The 23,819-nt window shown below is 36.4% G+C and overlaps 1 protein-coding gene across 1 annotated transcript in view; it reads right to left on the minus strand.

The window, feature by feature from the left end:
• Positions 1-23,819, minus strand: part of KCNH7 (potassium voltage-gated channel subfamily H member 7) — a 230,937-nt gene that overhangs the window by 80,831 nt on the left and 126,287 nt on the right. The window contains exons 3-4 of the mRNA XM_054830094.1: positions 12,328-12,483; positions 3,338-3,370 (exon numbers count right to left, since the gene is read on the minus strand). Of these exons, the coding sequence (XP_054686069.1) occupies positions 3,338-3,370; positions 12,328-12,483 (189 nt within the window). The remainder of the gene's footprint in view (positions 1-3,337; positions 3,371-12,327; positions 12,484-23,819) is intronic.

Here is a 23,819-nt window from a genome sequence, read left to right on the forward strand (position 1 = left end):
TATACAGATAATGGTACATTAAAATCCTTATGTTTTATTGAAGTTGAAGACTAGATTGCCAAGTTCTTCTTAATGCTGAGTCAGAGATTTGTATAATTGTGGCTTGCTGAGAGCAATTGAGGAAAGCATTTGAGTCTGAGTCACAATTCCAGGCTTACATTCCACCTCCTCCTTTCAAACCTTGCTTCACTGAATAAGTAGTTTGCAAATGAGTTAATCTATTGGTTGCATTTATTCTCTGTGCCATCTCAGCTAACCCGTAGAGTTTCAAAATAGTAGAACGCAGTCCTAAAATACACTGCAGATAAGAAAGGACACTTCTAAACTGTTCACAGATGTAGTTATCTCCAAAGTCCCAAATTCAAATTGAGTTTTCTTCTCTTCTGAAAGCCTTTTTAAATTCTGTCTCGTATTTTGGGAGATCAAAGGAGAAGTTATTTAGAATTCATGGAAATAAAGTGTTTTGGTTAATAGTTTTGTGAAAGAAGTGTAGGGGGAAAAAACCTATCTTGATAACAAAAATTAATAGACTTGCTTTTCCGTAAGTATTGAAATGGGAAATATTAACATTAATGGAAAATTGCAATTCTTAAACACTAAATACCATCATATTGAATTTTGTGGCAGGGAAACAAAAAAAAGAAGAATGAAAATTGGTTCCAAAAAGACTTTATTAACAGTAATGAGCATGGCTGCAAATTTCCTGCCACATTAATACAAATTTCATTTTGAAAATGGGGTATTCCAGGAAATACATATCTGAATAAGGATTTCTTTAGTAACCCAATACACTTGCGTGCCAAGTAATTCCTCTATCTGTTCTGTGCAAGCTTTCTGTAACAAGGAAGGGAAATGATATTTGATCTGAATATTGCCTTGCTACAGTGAAGGTACTCCTCAAACTTCTAGTGATGAAAATGTATACTTACATACTAGACACAGTGGCAAAGTCAGAGAAACGCCTACAACTGAGACAGCTTTCCTTTCCCTACGATTTCTTGGTGGTTTTAGGATTACTGGTAGATGCTATGTGCTATCCCAAAGTCTGTTTAGCCCATGTCAATGCACGTGGGATTCCTGGTTTCCTATCCTGAGCACTGCAGAAGGGTAGTCCTAAGAGATAGCAGCTAGGAGGTCATGATGGCTTCTCAAAGAATTGCTCAGCCAGTTTTTGTAGCATCTCTAGTAGCATTGTTACTTTCATGCTGATGCAGAGAAGTAGTTATCCAGAAGGCAGCATCTGAAGCTGCTTTCAGGTAAGTCAACCAAAGGGAAAAGAAGTGGTAGCTGGTCTCAGGCTCCCTAGTCGGGAGCTAGATTTAGTCCATTAGACACTAAACCTTCTCTAGATTTAGACTTTCCAAAATCAAATCAAAGGAGCTCCAATCTACAAAATTTTTGCCCCAGATAGATTAAGTGTGGCGTAGAAACTGTCAGAACTGTTTCCTGCTATGACGTACCACCTGTCCTAGGCTGAGAGCTAAACCAAACTCTGAGCTGTCCATGTTCTGGTACAACCTGTTAATTGTGGTAAAGTGGAAGAAAATGAAGTCTTGGATAGTTTTATCATAGTGGATGACTGGTTTGGCTATAATATGAAACATATGTTACTTTTTCACTATATAAGATTAAAGAATACAACACACATATCCACAAAGATCAACCTATTCTAAACAAAGAGAGATTTCCTTGATAAGGGCAAGTAAGGTAGGTTTTTCATGAAAGACTATCCTCCAGAGCATGTGTTAGTTCAACAATACTTTTGTTCTGAAATTTCCCCAAACAATGAGCAAAATTATTTTCACAAAAGGAGCACAAGTCAGCTCTTTGCTGAAAGATTTTTTGATAATTGAATGCCTACTGTCAAGGAATTTTCAGGATCTAGGTTATCAGAAATACAGACACAGGCAATTATTGAATTGCTGCTCAAAGGCTTGGAAGTACCATCTAAGAATTCATGCAACAGACTGAAGGAAGCAATTGCTTTTGAGAAATGGAATCCTGAAACATTGACAATCTAAAATAGCAGCAAATACTTGAATGTACTCTATGTTAACCCTGCCTTATTTTTGGTCTGGGCTCAGCAGGCCTTAGGACAGAGAATTACGGCAAGAGCCCTTTTTTTTTGTTTTTTTTCAGTTCTTTTCCCCCAAATGTAGAGAAGCATACATAAATAGATCATTATTTGAGTTCTATCGGTATTAGTGATAGGAATCTTCTTCATGTTCCCTTGTAAGTGAGAAAGTTTTATCTCTGTGCTGGTGATGGCACACTTTTGTCTTCAGGCTATATTTCTGAAAGGTGCTATTGAGGCTGGCTAAGAGAATAACATGGTTCCAGAGCCTCCTGTCTACACATAGGTATCTGAGGTAACCTGTCAGAACATGAAAGGAAGGGAATGAAGTCTCAGGCTACATGGAGGGCTATGCTGTGTGCGGTTGACCAGTGAATTTAATCTGAACAATGTTCTCAGGGTTTCCCTCAAAAGATGGAATGATTATATCCTTGGATGTTTATATGAACCTGTACATTTACCTGTCTGCTTTTCTTCGCATTTGTTGATAGAGATGCCGTTTTAGTAGATCTTATTCATTATGTTAAGATTATAGGAGTTACAGTGTTTTTGGGGAAAAAGCCAGAAGAAAAAAGAATTTTTGGTCCCCTCAGAAAGAGATTTTACTTCTAGCATTTTTATTTCTTAGACATAATTAAAAATGGAAAGAAGAGAAAAGTAAATAACTGCAATGAAACAAAATAACAAGCATCACAACAAATATTATATGCAAAGAATTTGTCAACTAGCACACTATTTTGCTGTCTTGCTGAGAATATGGTGGGGTTTTTGGCAGCTGGAAAAAAGAATTTATTTCATCTATTAAATCAAGTTCTCAAGAAATTCTTGACCCTTCATTGCCTTGGTTGCCAGGCTTCATAGAATAAAAAATATTGCTTTTGTCCGAGACAGAAAGCCTGAAGAAGTTCTCTTTATGTCTTAACACTGAATTTGTGTACCACTACCAAATTCCACAGTGTGTTTTGTCTCATATATTGATTGAAATTTTTTTATGTTCTGCACACAAGAACTTTCAGTGATAATAAGCTGAAAAGTGTCACTGCATTTGGATTTTATATGTAATATAATTATACTAAATTTAATAGTTTAGCTGTTATATCTACAGTTTTGCAGAAATAAATTTTCAGAGAGTGGGAGCAAGAGCCATATTTTGACTTGCACTCTTCCAGAATTATATAAAATGTAATGAGATCTTGAAATAATAGAACCAGAACAAAGCAATAAAAGGACTTTAGTAGATAGAATTTTAGAAGATAGATTTACCTGAAGAAGAGCCACTTGAAAGGTTGTTACCATCTGAAATACAATTAAACTAGATTTACAAAAAGCTTTAGCTTAAAAAGAAACAGGTTCAAAAAATAAACAAACTATTAAGAAAAGAAGGTAGCATATAAAATTTCCACACGTTTTAGAAGCAAATTCAGGTAGCTTGAGTTCATATACAATATATGTAATCTGCAGAAGAACTGTTTGAAAAGTACATTGCCTTTTTATTTGGAAAATTTAAGAACTCTTCCATTAAGAAGTACTTTGATAATTACTAAGTTTGTCACATAGATCAATATATGTTTCCAATTACCAAGTTTTAAAGTTGGCTAATGTTTCAGACAGAAAACTAAAGTAGCTGTATCCAGAGTAACGTGCAATTTCTCATGAAATGGAACCTCTTCTAATTTCTTAGCGATCATTTCTTTGCTAGGAAATGCCAACTTTGCTTGGAAGAAACTTACTGAAAAGTTGAAGAATTCATAATCTCCTTGGGAAGAATAGGCTTTATTTGGTGACACTTGTTCAGAGTATGACCTTAAAGAAGTTTCATATTCCTGATAAGCCTCACTTATTTCATGTCTTCATGGGAAGAGCTCAGACTATGTGTCTTTGAGTCTTTTCCAATTGCTTTCAGGTCTTTGGAATGCCCAACTTGCCTGGGTGCTATGCTCCTTAATATAGTTAAGTAATAATGATAGTAATCTATGCCTGAGAAATAAGGCACAGTGATGGCACCCTCCGCCCCTCGCCCGCTTATTTTTATCTATTTTGTTTGCTTACCTTAAAATAATGTCTACTCTATGTTGAATAATCTAAATAAAACCCCATATTCCTTATGACTACTGTCCACCTGAAAGCTTCTCAAATCCATTTAAATATTTTTTTCTGCTATCTAGTAGAGTCCTCTTCGTCCAAGCTTGAGATACTTTGATAGTTCAGATTTCTCCCTCTTCAAGGTTAAAAATCTCTAATTGAATTTAACAAGTGCACAGATGTGTTAAGTTCTCTGTGCTAGCTCCTATTATGAATAATAGAGACATATGTCTCTCTCTTCCATCAGAGAATGATGCAAAACTCACTGCCTTTATACTTTCCTGAGGGTATGTATTATAATGTGGGATGACTTTGCAAAATCATTATCCTAGCCTTCAAGTTACCTCACAGAACCCACCTGTTTTAAATGTCCTGAACAGAACAAATAGATAAGAGACCTGATTAAAATGAATAAAAATATAGGACTGGAATAAACCTCCTGGATCTAGTTCAATCCAAGACTCCTTTTAATACTCACTATGTATTCTCATACTTACTATGTATTTATTTAAATAGGAAAAGGAAAATTTGCAGATCTCTGCATAGCCACAGTATTGTCAGCTCGTGTTCCTTTTCCTGTCCAGTGTGCACAGGTCATCTCCACTGAAAGCTACTGAAAGCTGTGTCATTCCTTCTTTTTCATTTGTAGCCTCTTTAAGGAGAGATTGCATTTTTTAATTGAATGTTTGTATAAGATATAGCACAATAGCTCTATGATCCTAGCTGGGAGAGGCTGTAATGCAAACAGCTAATTACAATGGCTGGCCTTTCTAAGCTGAGCCACAGCAGTAAGCATCATGAGGATATGGAAACATAGCCACCCCACTTCTATTTCTCTGTCTGTAAAAGAAGACTAATAGAATTCATTTATCTTAATGGCTGTTCTGTTAATTAGGCAGTTAGGCATTTGTGGAGCGCTAAAGGTGAAAGTACTAGATGTCCTTCTGTCTTATACTGGTGATTGCTGTTTGGCTATATTCCTTTGCTGAGAGTTCAACACTGTCTCAGTTCACCTAACATTCACTGTAATTTACCTTGGAGACAAATACACATATTGACACTGGGGTTGTCAGAACTATGCTGCTGGTTGGCTAGATAGAAACCTTTGTCCTCCTGAACACAATTTTTCTTGACTAGCCCTCACTTATGATGAATTTGCTCCCAGTGGTGCAGCTAAAAATAAGACCCTGGACAAATTTCTCATTACATTTTGGGCAAAGTTGGCCGTTACTATTGCTTATATGTGCCATGTTCTATGTGGCAAACTTGTATGCATCAAACAGTATACAATATTTCACGACAACATTGTTGTCCAGATATGTTTAGAAAAAAATATATGCTTGGCTCTCACTAAACTGCTATGCTTACTTACATAGCAAAGCCCTCTGCGCAGAGGAAAACAAATACCATTTTTTGAGTTAATTCTTTGACTTAAAGTAAAGGCCTGATTTGAATTTCAGTTGTGCTTGTTTTATTTGTAACTTCAGTGGATGCAGTGATCTCTACTCCTGAGATGTAACTCCATTGCTAGGACCAGGATAGGGACAAACTTGGTGAAGTGTTAAGGACCTTGAAGAATCTCCTTGCTTGAAAGGATTATGGTTTTTGCTGTTTTAAGAATATTATTAGCCCATTCATTTTGTTTGAACCTTATCCAGAAAGTATGCATTTATTGGATGCATAACAGATCCTCTCATTTCCTTTAAAGGAAGAAACCCAAGAAATTATTCCAGGGTGTCCTTTATAGTATTATAGGTTTTGAAGTGATAAAATGATAAGACAATCCTCAAATGCAATTATATGCTTAATCAAATAACTTTCTGGGCTTTCTCCCATGAGGTAATGAACATTATGTTTGGGAACCAGTATTAGCTTACAGGTTAGTACTTCTAGCTAGTCAAAATGTTTTGAAGTTAAATGAATAAAACGTGTGGTAAAGTTACCTCATCTGACTTTAACTATTTTAGCCTACATATTAATAGGAGTTTTGCTTCAGACAGAACTGGAATAAATGTTGGAAAAAGCACATATAGTTCAGTAAAAAAGCAGCATGCTCTAGGTGGGGCAGAAAATGAAAACAACTCACAGTTAAAGTTCTGAGAGGTTTTTCTCATCTTGTGCCTGTGTGTGCATTACAATCCCACAAGTGGTCGACTTTGAGTAGAAAAATTATAGCTACATACTGAAGTCAATATCCTCAAATCTATGACTTTCTGTCAGTGTGGAATGGCTGCTGATTTTTTCTGTGTTCAATCTGTGTCATGACTGATTTTGACATTTTACAGTTACTACCTATACAGATGCAAAGTATTTGACAGCTTTGAAGAACAGAATCAGGTGCCAGGAGCAAATATTAATTTATGCCACAAGTTCCGTAAATTTCTGTGAAAATTCCTCATCAGATTGCTGGACTAGATGAACTTGCCAGATTGGAATGCTTGACAGACTTGGGAGTAAAATTGGACACTTAAATTCCCTTTCCTCAACAGATTATTTCAAAGCCATATTTAAGTACAGCAGTTATAGTAGCTTAACACTTTATTATAAAGAGCTTTATGAAATCTGTACCACACACTGTACAGGAATTCTGATCTCATCTTATTTTGGTTAACAACTGCTACTAGTAGACAAATTTAAATGATAATTTAGTAGTGTTCACAGAGGTGGTTTTTTTGCTAAACTGGTATAAAATCACACCTCTTAACTTAGTTGATTGCAGAAAATCTACAGAAAACTCTTTTTTTTTTTTTCTTTTACAATGAGTCTAACAGGAAGGAGTTCTCTTTTTCTAAAAGTGTCTTGCTAAATATCTATTATTTATGCTTTATTTCAGTTGGAGTTGAAATTTTTTTTACAAATTTGGTGGATGATTAGCTTCATGAAAATTTATGAACAACACTTTTGGGAATGATTTTTTATCATCGTAGTAACAATCAAGCAAATGTTAGTGTCTTATCAGATGTGACAGAGAACAGTCCATAAGAACTGTTATAGTATGAGTAAAATCCATTTTTAGGGCTTATGTAGCTCAAAACTTTTGATCTTAACACTTTATTATGTTAAACAAATAACCTTACTCTTAAAAAGCAGGTATTTATGTCTTCAAGCATTTCACAGATGAAATGAGGTGGGGTAAAATTATTAAGTATTTTTATCTTTGGGTATAGAAGTTAATTTCTGGAATTATAAAATATTTACATGATCTAAGAACAGGCAATGCAAAAAGCAAACTTATTAGTAAAGACTTGAAGTAAGAATGAAGTAAGAATTCTCATATCTGGAAATGAGACAAAATTTAGAAAGAGTGATTGGATGATGAACAGACATCTAGAGCAGAAATCTGTTTTTATAAGTCTCCCTTTAACTGCACATTGTATAAATACACCCTCACTGGAGAAGAGGATTTTATCCAGTCATGGAATAAGTGCTTACAGAAGAAATTTCCACACCTCTCTGAATTTAAAGATGGGACAGATATAGTATTAAATAAATTGGTTAGAAGTTTAAACAAACAGATATGACAAATGTTTTGGGATTTTTTTTTCCCCAAAAAGGAAAGAGTTCTGTATGAGCAAAGACTTCCTTTGTTTTACTAGTGAAATGGCATAAATTGAAAAATGGAATTGTGGAAAAACACAAAAGCAATGAAACAGAAAAGAGTGAAAAATCAGTTGGCTGTGATTTAGTAATTCTTTGCAGATTTGATGCATGCTAGGATTTTCCAAAATTTAGCTATTTGATTATACAAACACTGCTATGACTGCTGGAGAGAACTGATGGTAAATTCTTGCAAGGAAGAATAAAATGAACAAAAGGAGCAGCTGAAAGGGTTTTTACGCTGCTAGAAGCCAGTATCTTCACTTTTCACATTACTGCCTATTCAGCTTTTTGCTGCATATGAGATAGGAGCTCTTGAGCACCAGACTAGAAAGATTTCTATTTATACTCAAACGTGGTCATCAAAAGCCTGGCAATATACTGTTTGGGTTTTTTTTTTCCAATAATCTGTTATTATCATAATCTGCCAAGCCCAATGCTGAATCAGAACCTAGCTGTGTTAACCATTATAATGGCACATAACAAAGGACAGGATCCCTGTCCCAAAGAGCTTACAAACACTGCTTAAAATATCTGTCAGTATACAGCTGGTAATTTTTAAATTTTCTGCCTATCCAGAACTAAATATAGTCTCGGAGCTCAACCTAGCAAATGTCAGTTGCCTTCCGTAGGTCTTTAATTTGTTCAGAGGACTCTCAGCCCTTTAACAGATTGGAATCCCTCTTTTCTGCTAGAGCCTTTGACAATACAATACACTATGTGTATGGCATGAAATGCTTTTTTATTACATTGTGTTAGATTTCAGTCATGAGGAGCACTGTGGTAAGTGGTCTTGTTCAAAACTGTTGGCTGCAGCTAGCAGGATAGATGCTTTTAGAAAAAGGAAAGGTTTTTCAAAGTTACACTTGATAAATTTGATGTCAACTCTTAATAAATCAATTAGAGGAAGAGTGATGGTATGGAAGAGTTATCTTATTTTCTAGGGTCAGGAAAATAACTGTAATCTTTTTGTTTCCTATTCACTTTAAGTTTTTCTCTCCTGCAACCTGACTCAGTCATTCTTATTTGCTCTCATGTTGAAAAGATATTCTAACATGAGAAAACTCAATCTAAGGAGCTCTGGAAAGAAATCTTTCATGATCTGTGTACTTCTGGGTAGTAGATGTTAATGCAATCTGAAATCTTTTGTCTTTTGTCATTAGCTGGTACTTATCTTGGTTGTTTGTCAGAGATGTATCACACTTGTTATATGGCTGGTTCCTTCTCTATTGTTATTCTCTAAATTGGTTGCTGGATTTGAAGGGATTTTGTTTCTTTGCTTTTTTTTTTCCCCCTGAACCAGTACCCATTACCGTCCATTTTGTGTGCGATCCAATAAAAACAGATCACCTGCTTTACCTGTTAATGTATATTCTAATAAGATGATGAAAAACTAACTTCCTCCTAGAGAATCTGCTTTTTGCCTTTCTTATGGTGGGAATTTGACTTTACAAAGATGTTTTTGCTGGTAAACAATCCACCTTTTTTGTGGCTTCCTTTGTTGCTTATTGTCTCTCTTTGCCTTTTCTAAATTTCAAGGCTTTTGTTTGTTTGTTTTAATTCAAATCCAGCATTGGACTGTACACAATATCTTGCAGTTATTTCTGGATGTTTTGCACAGGTTGGCCTCTTTCTTGAGAATTCTCTCTGCCAAGAGGAATTTTTGGCTATGTAGTTGTTGTGGTTTAACCCTGCAGACAGTTAAAACAACCACGCAGCCATTCAGTCACTCCCCCCGCAGTGGGATGGGGGACAGAATCGAAAAAAAAAAGTAAAACTCATGGGCTGAGATAAAGACAGTTTAATAGGACAGAAAAGGAAAATAACAACAACAACAACAACAACAATAATAACAACAACAGAATATACAAAACAAGTGATGCACAGCATGATTGCTCAAACACCCACAGACCACCAAGGCCCAGCTAGTTCCCGAACCATGATCTAAACCCTTGGCCAGCTTCCCTCAAGTTATGTACAGAGCATGATGTCATATGGTATGGAATATCCCTTTGGCCAGTTGTGGTCAGCTGTCCCAGCTGTGTCCCCTCCCAGCTTCTTGTGCACCCCCCGCCTAGTCGCTGGTGGAGCACTATGAGAAGCTGAAAAGTCCTTGATTGCTTGGCAACAACTAACATCACCATTGTGTTATCAACATTATTCTCATCCTAAATCCAAACCACAGCACTACACCAGCTGCCAGGAAGAAAATTAACTCTATCCCAGCTGAAACCAGGACAGTAGCATATTTTTGTATCACCATGCTTCCCATCCTGCCCACATAACAGTCTGCTCTGAAACCACAAGCAACTGGGTACGAGTAAGAGCAGCCATGTACATGCTCTAGTTTCTGCCAGTTTCTGGCATCTGGCTGTACCCATTAGCAGCAAAATGGTTCAAGTCACCTTTCTTTTTGCACCTTGATCTTTGTTATGTACTGAGCTTGGAGCCCTACCTATTCCTTTTTCCAGAACTCTCAGCAAGGAAATCTCCTGTGTATGTCATGTGTAACTACTGTAAAACAAGAGAAAGATGTTTTGACTAAATGCTTTTTTTGCGGATGTCCTCTTTAGCGGCTTTTCACTTTAAAATACGGCAAGTGACAACACTTGAAAATGTACAGTGATGTATTGCAGATAGCAGAACAAAAAGATCTTTTTCAGGACATGAAGCTCTTTCCTCCCCCCAAGTTGGTATTTCGCTTTCTATTTTGTCAATAAAACCACATTAAGCACAGACCAACTGAACAATTTTATGTTATAAAATGTTTTTTTAAAATCAGGAAGAGTTCAAAATTCACAAAATCATGGCATCCTGAAATAGAACCACAGTATAAGTGGGGTTTACTTGATGTAATTTTTATCATATTTTTAATGCAATTTCTGATACCCCTTAATGGGATTTTTTCCATAACATTAATAGTAAAAAAAAAAAAGTGTTTTCTTGATATCTCAAAACAAAAAATACTCCTGTATTGATTATTTTTAAAACCCCTGCAAAACAGAATAAGAAAAGGAAGTACAAAAGCACAAGATTTTAAATATGTATTGTAAAGAATATTTACAAAGGGTCTTTTAAAAACATGTGGTATTTGGTGAACAATACTTATTTGCAGACTGCTAGTTTCCAGTAATGGGAATTTTCCTTTCCACAGTCTTATATCTACTGCCATTGTAGGGTCATACAGACATAAGTGGTAAGACTGGCCCATCCAGCATGAGTCAGTCAGAGCTCTTTCTCCATGCTTAATGAAAATAGTAATTTTTAGTATCCCAATTAGTTGTAGAAATAAATTTCAATCTTTTAAAAATGTGGCTGATTTGGCTATATTATGGGGGGACTTTTTGTTTATGTATTTTTGAGTGAGATCCTATGCATTTTGTCCAGAAGACACAGTGCAGAAGGTCTAGATTATGAAGAACAGCGAAGACTGCTTTCATCAGAAGGAACTTGGTAATGCTGTTACGTGCACAGCTACAGGCCTGCTCCTTCCAAACTTCTCAACATAACTAGCAGAAAAAATAATACAGCATGTCATCACTTAGATAGTGCATAGTGCTTACATTGGGAAAGTTCTCCCCTTGCTTCTCGCAGTGAAGATCGTACCGGTCTTTGCCTCCTATCTAGAGAAAGCTGAAGTGTTGATTTAACAATCAGAAAACTTAGGTTCCAGGTCCCTTTATCATACTAACATTAAAGATTATTACACTGTGAAAAGCTATTTTCCAACTGTTGCTGAGCCAGCCAGGGGAGAGTGTTAATGCTCACGGTTAGAGCATGCTGTGCCTAACTAAGAGCTTGTACAAATGGGGATATGTTCTGGGAAATCTTGTAGTAAGAGCAGATTATGTGAGTGCAGATGCAAAGCAGAAGGATCATGTGCTGTTGCTGCACAGAGTGAAGGTCAGCAAAAGAGCACACATTCTGCAGATAGTGGGACAGAAGCTACACAGTCTTGCTGTATAAGTAATGCCGACTTTTGTTTTGTGTAGAGTTTTCTGATTTTGACAATGGTTATGTTCCAGAGTGTTATGAGAACAAAAGCATTTCCCGTATATCCAAAAAACCCCCACATTCTTCAAATCAATCTAAATACTTCAACTTGGTAAAATCAGGATGGTTAATTATGTTTTAACTTCTTTTTTCATGTTTTATGATTTCTAGTCTAATTTAATCAAACCTTCCACCAACTATTTTTTATTTGGAAAGGAAAATAGAAATATTCAGTTTTGAATAGTCTAAGGTGAAATATTTGGGCTATATCGTAATGCTTTTTTTTGAAGTTTTCCATTCATAATAAATTTTTGTCAAGGGTAATGCCTTTCTGTGAAATGTTTTACTTTTAATGAATTTATACTTCCTAGCAGTACTCACAAGATCCATGCTGTTAGTACTACCAAAGATCAGATGGATTATCTTGCCAACTTTATAATCGGTTTGCTGTATCTAACTTCTTATTGTTTAGAATTCTATCTTAAATGAGGCATGATTACTTTGGTATCATTATTGCTCAGGTTAATTACTGTCCCAGCTAAGAGTAGAGGTAAGCACAGAACTTTCAATGAGTAACTTACGATTTACAAGTTTGGATGGCAATATTGGCTTGCACTTCTCGGGAGATGCCACATTCTCTTCATCTGTTACATACTCAAAGTTAATAATAAACATCATTGCTACTCCCTCTTGATTTTTCACTGGAATTATGTGGGTGTTGCAAATGAAGGTAGATCCTGCGGATAGAGAAAAAAAAAAAAGAAATACATAAATGAAATGAAACCACTATTTTTTCACTCCAGTAATTCCAGATACACCAACAGATAGTGAAGAATATTTCTTTGAATTTAATGATTGAACATCCAATACACAATTTAAACAGACATATTTTCATAGAAAGAAATACATACTTTGATAATTTATTAGATTATTACCTCTTCCAAAAGATCTCCTTTAAAATGTCAATTTTACTTTTCGTTTTTTATTCACTGCAAGTACCTATATAGACAGACTTGTGATATGGAGACATTTAGCACCAAAAGTAGCAATGCAAACACTGTAGCAACCACAACGCTAGGGAAGAAAGCAGAACCCCATTCTTCTAAATGTCAAACATTCCTCAAGCTTTTGGTTCTATTACAACAGGATGAATCACGCATTAAATATTTATGGGTGTAAATATATCACTATTCTTATTTTAGCTTTCAATCTTTTTGGGGCTGTATAATGTTTAGGTTTGTGTTAAAAATGACATTTGTTATCTGATCCTATGGGGTTTTTATATTCTATCACATAAAACTTCTAAACTGTGGTAATAATTTGCAATAATATTCAGAAGTATTTGACTTAACTGTTATATACAGTTTGAAGTATGAATTTAAAAGTATCCTAGTTTTCATATATATGGAACATACTGAGCTTATACTGAAATGAACAGAAGGTGTAATCTCTCACCACCTCTGGTACTCAGGGTGTTCTTGTTCAAATGCCTAATTAGAGATTTAAAGAATTCGTTGTGTTAATTCTTCCAGTATAACTCTTAAGAAGTTTCATTTGACAAGGTCATTAGTTTTGATTTAATTCCTTCTATTAACCTAACAGAATATAGCGGTTCCAAAAATAATGTGATTGCTGTAAGCAATACAATAATGTGCTAAAAGCTTCATGCAAACATGACTGTGAGATCGTGTCTTTCCATGATAACTAGGGACTGGTATAATGTACATCATCTGCAATTTATGCATTCAAATGCAGCAATCACTGAAACTTGACAGGCTGTGCAATTTGACAAAAACAGATCCTGATCTGGGTTACACAATAATAATTTTTTATTCTTTTTTTTTTTTTTTTTTTTTTTGGGCCATTGAGTAAAGAGATAGTAAAGATTTATATCATTATAGCTAAGATCAGATTCTGGCTCCTCATATTTAATGTAGTACTTGCTATAATGTGGTATATATGGCAGTTTGAGCTATGTATAAAATTGACACGCTGGCCTTTCAAGTTTTGCAGCTGTACCTTCAATCCATTTAATAATACAGTTAAGCTGTGGCACTTGCCACAGTTGCCATGGTTACAAGCTCAATGACTTTAGTAAACAGAAAATAAGCAATTTAAGACTGTTCCATTAGAGCTAAAAATAGAAGTGCTGCAGGCCAAGCATTGCAACATAGACTAGTTAAACAGAGGGTCTGAAGAGAATTTAGAAATAGTCTTTGTGTTTTTAGCTAAGTAATAAAAATGCATATTGAGTCTAAACAGACAAAATTATATTTATTGATTCGCTTGGAAGAAAATACTTACTATTTCATGATATAGACTATGCTTTGACATGCAGATTTATAGATTGAGCAGATATACCCCAATCAGACACCTTTGAAGGACACTGAACTCCAGTGGATCAAATGTTTATCAGTTTTTGGGAACAAAGATGACAAGGAGGCTCAGATTTCTTTAAAAACTTTCCTGCTTTTGAAGGCAAGGGTGTTTCAGCTTTTGAAATGCTTCCCACAGTGCTAAGTAATGACACTATCTCCCGTTTATGTAGAACATTCCGCCCTCGAGCATTTACAAACCTCATTTGTACTGGAGCTAGGGATTCGCATCTCTGGGGAGATGCAGAAGCTGTTTAACAGTCCACGACTTAAGAACATTGCAAAAAGAGCACAGGGTTAAAAATTTAAGCTATATGTAGAAATATTTTGGGAACAAAAAAATGGGAAAGTTTCATATCTGGTATAATTCAGCATAGTTCCTTTGAAGACCAATCACATCCGCAGGCTAATGAGTCCAGTGTAGTTCATTAGTCTGAAGTTTTTCCCAGACACCTGGACTTTTCAAGAGGCATACAGTATTTACTTTGTGCGAATGACTGGAATTGGAATTCTGCAGCTTAACCAAAATACAATGCCTGCTGCAGTCACTGTTAGTGTTTTTCTTTAGTACAGAAACTATTATCTGCTATAGACTTATCAATATCTATCTCTATTGAAATGGCAATAAGGAAAGACAAAATAACAAGGAAGACCCTGGTGTGACTGGAAAATAGGAGTTTGGTACAGAGAATACTAGCAAGTTCAAAAGATAAGCTTGGAGTTGTTGGAGTTGATGGCAATAAAGAAATATTAAGAAGCAACTTGTTTATAAACAATCCTATTCAGTATTTGCATTCTGGCATTCCACTGCTCTTCATTGCACTCAGCATGTTTTCCCTGTTTTGTCTCTATACTTAATCTTTTGAGAGTAAGAAATGCTTCTGATGAGCAATAAAAATTGTAATGAAGTTTCTGGAATTTGCATTTCTCATCTAGCGGCACAGGGCAAGTGGATGATATAATCAGAATAATTATGCCACTTATACCTTTGTAATTAATAGATTAAATATCCAGCAATATATCTGGATTTTCTAGAGATTACTATTGAGGAGTAATCATGAAATACACCTGTTGTGCTCTCTTGTTATCATTGTTGGAGGTGATAAAAAAGAAAAGCTGGATATTTTCTTGTTGGTTTGAATTCTCTGTTTATAAGGGCTTGTTTTCTTTTGTCTATGGCATTTTAAAGCCCACTCTTTCATCTAGGTAAATTAGTGGCAAAATATCCATATGTAAAGAAAAGATTCTGCTCCCCTATACGCCGTGTGGATATGATGTATGATTCTGTGGTTACATATTCAACAGTATGATTTCACAAGACCAGACAGGCTGGTGTGAAACAAATAACTGCCAAAATGTATCGATAAGTGACAAAAAATATTTAAGAAATAAAGATTTAGGACATATCAGGATTCTATAAGTATATATTGCACCATTTGAGCAATTTTGGTGAAGCAGCCTATTTAAATATCTGGCTGCATAGTGTTTAAAGTTGACTTGCTTCATGAGAGCAGTATAAAGCGGGCACATCAAACTGATTAATCTGGTTCATAAAATCTATTTACCTTTCCAGTGATTTTCTATAGGACAGATTTTTATCAGGCTGCATCTTCTAGATACAACTGCAGTCATTTATTTGAATTGTAATAACTCTGTTTATGAGCAATTGGGAGAGGACAATACAATTAATACAACGGTGAAGGCATTCCAAATTATAAGAGCCTCCATTCTCATATGCAAAACTCTGACAAGCAAACTTTGAAAAAATGACACATCCCAAACAACTATTTTGATTCAGCCTTCCTGGGAACAAAATTTTCAGAGGCCGTTACATATGCCAAATTCAAAGGATCTCTGAAAAATGAGACACTGTGGCATTGAGGTAATTGTCCTAATTCTGCAGAAGCTCCATGTTTCACACAACAGGGACCCTTGAAAATACATCCCAGTTCTACAGGATGGCTCTGCAGCCCTCTTGCCCTGAATGAGTCTGACAGCTGATATCTGCATTTCACTGTTAAAAAATTCAGACCCCCCGACCTCAGTACAAATTTGAGGACTGCCTTCACTGGGGCTGAGACTGGTTCCAACATATTTTGCAAACAATCTTGGTTCCCTGCACCAAAGTATTTATGAGTTCTCAGATATTTTTTGTTACTGGAGCTGCTGTGTACAACCGACTAAGGCTATAGAAAGAAAGAAAGATGTTGAGTATGTCCTTTGTGTGCACATATAAATTTCTGGACAGATTGAACTCATAAAAGAGTTTTCTAGGATTCTGATATTTTTTTACTGCTGCAAACTACAAGTAGTCCATTGTAGGTAACTGTACAATCCATAGCCACTTGTGCTCATTTAAAATTGAAAGTGAGAAGGAATAAATCAAAACAGAACAAAGGAAGAGCCAACAACAGCTTGCCTACTAGAACAAGACCAAAGACAGTTAAAATTAGAGGCAGAGATACTGTACATGCTTCCAGAGCTAGGCAGTCCTGTTCTGTTTTTGAAGACAGATCTGAATAAAACACTGCTGCAATGTTACGATTTTATGATAATATAGGGACAAAAGAAGGAAGTTGGATATTCTTTGCACTTTTATTGAATAATCAGCATCTTTATTTTGGAAATAACTACCCTCCACTTCTTCCAGTATGATTCATGTTTTGTCATCAAAATAAATGCTCAAAACGCCTTCTCTCAGCAGCACAAACTTAGAACTTATTAGTTACAAACAGAAAGTTTATATCTTACATTTTAATTTAAAATCTTAAACTATCAATTATAGTAGAAGTGCAACTAAATAAATTTCATATTATGAAACTTAGTCTTAATTCTATCAGCATTTTACTGAAAAGGAGCATAGAAAAGCCTGCATAGTTCCCATTTCATTAGCAATCAGGTGAAATATGTGTTGTTTTCATAAGTTCATTTTTTACTAGTTACTCTAACATTATTAGAGTCTCATCACTGTTATACCAAGTAGAAACTTAATATTCCTCTGTTAAGAAAGAAGTTGACTTCCATAAATACAAAGAACAAAAAACATCATGTGATAAAACATAACCAATGGCATTTTGTTAACTTGTGTTCATATTTACAGCCTTATTTGTCCTTTCATCATAGCATGGCTCATGGGGATCAGCCAATGTTAATAAGAACTTCTCTGAGGAAAGAAAAAAGAGATAATGTGAGGGAGAATTAGTGTGGAAGATCAGAAAACCTTCTCTTGACTTTGCCTATCCTTCATGGAGTCTTCATCTTTGGGACAAGAAGCCAAGGCATGGCTTTCTACTAACTCCTTAACTCCCCAAGTCCAATATTCTCTTCCTCCCTAACAAAGAAAGATCTCTCTCTACTTCTTCCAGACTGGCACAGGTCTCGGAACGTTGGTTACTCTGTTTATTCAGGTCCAGGGCAACATTTGTCCAGGCAGAAAGTAAAGGGAATTTAATGAAATGAAATGAAATGAAATGTATGCTCTCCTCTTGGGAAAGGAAAGACTGCCCTGCTTTGTGTGGGCATTGAAGAAGGCCAAGGCTGTGGGTTTTGTCCACCATGCCCAGCATGGCAAATACAAGTAGTACCAAGTCCCTTAGAAGCATATGAAATGCTGATAACTCAAGTTCTTGTTCTCTGGCCCAGACTGCTGTTTGTAATCTATTTTGTTGCTAAGTGCTGGCAGATAAAGGAGTGAATCTGGACATGCTCCTTATATGGACTAGTGCGATAGGTGAATTAGATGGAAGGCAAGGTGGGCAGGGGAATACAAAATCTTGTGAAATAAGGCTGTCTCTTGCACACTACTGATAAAACTTCTGCATTCTTGAAATGCCCTAAGGATAAGCAGAATACATTTACTTGAAGCAGCTTCATGTGATCTTCTGGAACTGTGACCTTATTCCATGTTCTATATCTATTTTCAGCCAAACTTTAAAAATAGAAATGGAAGCAAGCCAATTTTTTTTTTTTTCTATATGTTGTCAAGATTCTGGTAACAGACAGGTTAAAACCTTGTTTTAGCAAGCAAGTGCTGTCATCAAGCTATGAATGCTGCAGAAGAACGACATCTGAAAATGACTGGTTGTAATTTACTAATGAGACCAGTAAAGCAAAGCACCTTGTATCATTGAAGGGTTATAAACAAAGAAAAGGAAATTGGAAGAAAAACATTACCCAGTGAATGTTTGCTCTGCCTTGCGTGATTTCTGTGACTTATCTCTGAAGAAAGTCCTTTTCTTTTATGCTTAAAATTCAGAAGCATATTTCCCTCTGGTTTGAGACCCACTCTAAGCAAATAGGGTACTTAGTTGAGCTTTTGCTGGCATTTAGGGACACTTGCAATGGGGATGTGTATTGAATATTCAAGCAAAACCCAGTTTGTCAAATATTGAGAGATGATGTGTATTGTGATGTGGAGACTCACCATGACCATTCAAGGGCTGAAAATCTATTCCTTTTTGTTTCTATTCAAGCACAAGCCAGGAATAATGCAGCATGTCACAGGGAATCTTGTTTTCAGTGGACTTACTGGAAAGGTTTACTTTCTCTCTCAAATCGTATTAAGAACTCTATTCCTGTAGTGTTATGTTGAAAATAGTCATGCAAAGATCCTGAGAATTTCATATGATACGTTAGAGAGCTCCAAATGCCTTTGCAAGCCCATTTCTGTGTCAATTAAAACTATTGGCTAACAGATTTTCACAACTTAGTCTGCCTGTTCATACAGTAAAAACAAGTGGATGAATGACTGAATCTGCCCCAAGAAAATTGCCCAGCTCTTAGTGATGTAGAATCAGGTCATGGAAGACAGATACCACATAACTACTTGCTCAATTCGGTAACAACCCCATGAAAGAAATAGCAGACAAATACTTCTGTCTGTTTTTACCTGCAGCTCTTTGCATCTTTGCACGTGATGTCATTTATTCAGATCTTTGGAGACATCTGAACTGTAAAGACCTTATTGAAATTTTGTCAAAGCTTTGGCTCTAAAGGAAACAATTACCCTTGAATGTTCTTTTGCTCCCGCCCCCCATTTGTTATGTAGCTGCTAACATGAGGAATAGGAGGAAACTTGATGCTAAGACTAAAGATGATAATATTTGTATCCATAAAGAGCATCTATTCCAGGAATCCCAGGCTGCATTGCAAACGTTGCCTGTTGCTGCCCTTCAAAGTGCTCAGGTATTATTTTACTTTCTCTAAAGGTGGTAGGAGTGAGGCATAAAAAGAAAACTGTTTTATCCAAAGCTGCATTAAAAATTTAGCAACTAAGGGTAATACAAAGAAACTCTTGATCCCGTTTTCACAATTGAATTAGTAGATAACAACCCCACACTATTAAAATGTGTCTAGTGTATTTGCACACAGAACTTTGGGTAGTGGGTTGTACAATTCTCTTTATCTTTTACCTGTATCTTCTGAGCTGTGTCTTTATGTCACCGTTTTCCAATTCCATCTGACTGAAAACACGCTACCTTATGTGGCAAGAATGGGGAATTCACAAGCTTTCCATTTAACATGCTGCAGATGTATCTGTATGACTGTCTCTTTTAAAAGGCTCATTGCAGAGAACAACTAAAAATAGATGGCAGGTTGAAATGTATTATATCCCTTTTCAATTGAATAGCTATTTTTAAGGGGGATGGGTAGAGACAAAAAGAGTATATTTGGCTGATATTTATTAGGGAGCTTACAGTGATTAAATGGGACCTGTTCCCTTTGACATTTCACTCCACCATCCATATCAAATAGATATTCATTCTGTCACTAAATGGTTGCTGATACTAAGATTTGATTTATATGACTGTGGTGGGTTGACCCTGGCTGGACACCAGGTGCCCACCAAAGCCTCTTTATTACTCCCCTCCTCAGCTGGACAGGGGAGAGAAAATATAAGGAAAGGCTCATGGGTCGAGATAAGGACAGGGAGAGATCACACACCAATTACTATCATGGGCAAAACAGACTCAACTGGGGAAAATTAGTTTAATTTATTACCAATCAAATCAGAGTAGGATAATGAGAAAGAAAAAATAAATCTTAAAACACCTTCCCCCCACCTCTCCCTTCTTCCCGGGCTCAACTTCATTCCCAAATTCTCTACCTCCTCCATCCAGTGGCACAGGTGGACAGGGAATGGGGGTTGCGGTCAGTTCATCACATATCATCTTTGCCGCTCATTTCTCCTCAGAGGGAGGACTCCTCACACTCTTCCTAAGCTCCAGCGTGGAGTCTCCTCATGGGAGACAGTCCTCTATGAACTTCTCCAATATGAGTCCTTCCCATGGGCTACAGTTCTTCACGAACTGCTCCAGCGTGGGTCCCTTCCATGGGGTGCAGACCTTCAAGAACAGACTGCTCCAGTGTGGGTCCTCCACAGGGTCACAAGTCCCGCCAGCAAACTTGCTCCTGTGTGGGCTCCTCTCTCCATGGTCCACAGGTCGTGCCAGGAGCCTGCTCCAGCGTGGGCTTCCCATGGGTCACAGCCTCCTTCGGATGCATCCACCTGCTCCGGCGTGAGGTTCTCCACGGGCTGCACGTGGATATCTGCTCCACCACCATCCTCCATGGGCTGCAGGGGGACAGCCTGCTTCACCATGGTCTTCTCCACCGGCTGCAAGGGAATCTCTGCTCTGGTGCCTGGAGCACCTCCTCCCCTCCTCCTTCACTGACCTTGGTGTCTGCAAAGTTGTTTCTCTCACATATTCTCACTCCTCTCTCTGGCTGCCATTGTGCAGGTTTTTTCCCCCCTTCTTAACTATGTTACCCCAGAGGCGATACCACTGTTGCTGATGGGCTTGGCCTTGGCCAGTGGCGGGTCCATCCTGGAGCCAGCTGGCATTGGCTCTGTTGAATATGAGGGAATCTTCTAGCAGCTTCTTACAGAAGTCACCCCTGTAGCCCCCCTGCTACCAAAACCTTGCCACACAAACCCAATAAAAGGACTGATGTAGGTTTTGTAAGGTATTAACTTACAGTGTTTAGAGATGAGGGAGGAATTTTTAGAATAGCAAACTAAGAAAAAAATTACCCTCTGGAGGCTGTGCACAAGTTCATTATTTGACTGGCCTATATAAATATCTCATTTTCTCTCTCTTTAATCCCATTTATGATATAATTCAATAGCTAGATAAATACTGCTAACTGCTCGCTCCAGCATTTCTTATGCTACTGCATTGACAAAATTATTGCTAACCTCCTAATTGTAATATCTACTCCTACACTAATAGAGCTATGATGATTAATTGTAATGCTGTACACATTTTATATGGGAGGACATTTTCCTAGCGCTTTGTTGTTTAAGCATATATAAACATGTACAGAAACTACAGAGCAATTAAATATTTGGCGAGGAAAGAAAAATTAAATGAAAAATAAAGAAGCAGTGATGCTGTATGTCTGTAAAGTAGAGACCAAGAAAAGAGCATAGAGTGAAAAATGTTGAATACAGTTTGTACCTGAAAGGGTAAAGACTTATTTAGGTTCCAGGCTGCACGTAGAATAATTTTTAGGAAACCACAGCTGGTGCAGAAATTGCAAGATTGACTTTTTTCTTTCTGTCTCATTTCACCTTAAAACCACATTTGAGATTTGTCAGAGGGGGATTCTGTAGAGCACAGGCTGAAGACAGGAGGCCCAGTTCCTACAGTTAGCCTTGAACACTCTCAAACTGATCTTTCTCAGCGATACACTCCGGTAAATACATAGTGGGGTGAAAGCTGGGTCTGAATTTTTTTTTCTGGATGGGTTCTCATTACTGGCAATTTGCAAGGCTGGGATGTTGAAACATGAGTGTTATTTGGAATCACGTAGGCCCTAAACTTAAGCTAAAATCTCTATTACAAATTGTCTTTTTCTTCCAGTAGAATATAGCAAGTAGCACTGCTTCGGAAAAGTAATGTCTCTGACTTGTTAAGGAGAATATTTCTGCCTCTGCATATGCAGTTAAGTATCTTCTGCCTGGTTCCTTGCGCCTATGTAAAGCCTTTGAGTGCGCCACACAGAATGTATTACCAGATGCTAAGCACTCAGACATGGAAGGTCAGGGCAGATTGCAAAAAGCGCTACATCTCTGAAAAAAATGATTGTTATGTCTGTAAACTCTTTGCAAGTTGACTGTTGAATAACTGAGGAAGATTTTTCATTCTTTTGTGTTATAGATGTTACAGACTGTGTGAATGAGGCAAGCCCAATAGTTTGCATCTTTGTTTTCTTGGTGTAAATGCTTGATTTTATTGACACTTGTAGTATAGTTGTAGTGAATGCAAGATACACTACACTTGATAAATTTCATAACTGAACTTATTTGCAGGGAAACATTGCAAGCAATGGTGCTATTTTAGAAAGACAGAAACTGAAATGTTTCACTTAGACATTTTCAAAATGAAATATTTATTATTTTTAAAGGACATTATTGAAAAATGATTTTTTTCTACATTGCACAAGATATTCCTGTGGGACAAAATTAATACTTTTAAATGTCCATTTCACTGAAAATATATAAAAAAATAATTTTCAGGATTAACACTGAATACAAAATCTGTTGTCTGCTCAGCTGCATAATACACTTGAACTGAGGACATATTAAGAGCTTTTTGTTAGGTACTAAAATGTGGATATACTTGACTAGAGTTTTATGTCTATTAACAATGAGAACCCAGAATGTAATGCTGTGAAACATGGAGCATCCCAATATGTGACAGTAGACAATAAAAAATTACCAATGTCCAATATCATCGGACATAGATCAGTGCCACTTGAGAAGGGTCAGTGATGAAATATCAGATTCTTTTCTGAAGTTGAAGAGGTGGGTGAAAAAAATGTAATAACTTAGCCCAAGTAATAATAATGAAGCCCTATGAAAATGTGTTTGTTATGCTACGTTTTCAGTTGTATCAACAGGCATTTGCATATTAGTTAAGTAATTTTCATTCATTTTTCAGTCTGTGTGAAAACAGAATTTTTAATTAGGAAAGGTCATAACAGTAGGGATTACATTAATTCAGTGGAATTACATGTAATTATAATAGTTTTGGAAACAACTGAATTTCATTGTGAAAGTGCTTTGACTTTTTTCATTCACATTTTCAGTAAGCTTATTTAAAGCATAGCACTCAACAAATACCAGATGTATAGCTCAAGGTGAAAAACAGTGATAGGACACATTTTCTCTCACATTTTTTAACAGAAAAATAAAGAACTACAGAGCTTTAGTGTCTGTTTACAAACATTATGTGATTACTTTGAAGTATACCTTAAACATAACTGACAAATAATGGCTCTAGTTTCTTATTTTTCAGCTAGTTGGCTAAGATTTAGCACGTATTTAATTGTATGTGCTAAAATTAAAGATGCCCTTTTTATTTTTTTCTTCTCTCTTTCTTTCTCTCTTTCTCTTTCTCTTTTCCCCCCTAGCTATTCTTTTCTAAACCCTCATTAGAAGCTGTGCACCTCTGGGCATTCAACTGAGAAATGTCTTATTGTGTTCATGAGAAAAGGAAGCTCAGGTTTGTTGAATATTGTCCATCTTGCAGAAAAAGTGCAGAATAAGACATTTTTGTGAAAGTAACCTCATTTATTTTCCCAAATTAAACTACATAAACTATTTTAAGAACTAATTGAATAACCTTACAAAGCAGAATGGAAGGGGTAAAAAAAAGCCAAAAAAAAAAAAAAAAAAAAGCCAGAACTCCATT

The sequence above is a fragment of the Grus americana genome, chromosome 6, assembly GCF_028858705.1.
Source record: "Grus americana isolate bGruAme1 chromosome 6, bGruAme1.mat, whole genome shotgun sequence".
In the NCBI taxonomy this organism is placed as follows: domain Eukaryota; kingdom Metazoa; phylum Chordata; class Aves; order Gruiformes; family Gruidae; genus Grus; species Grus americana.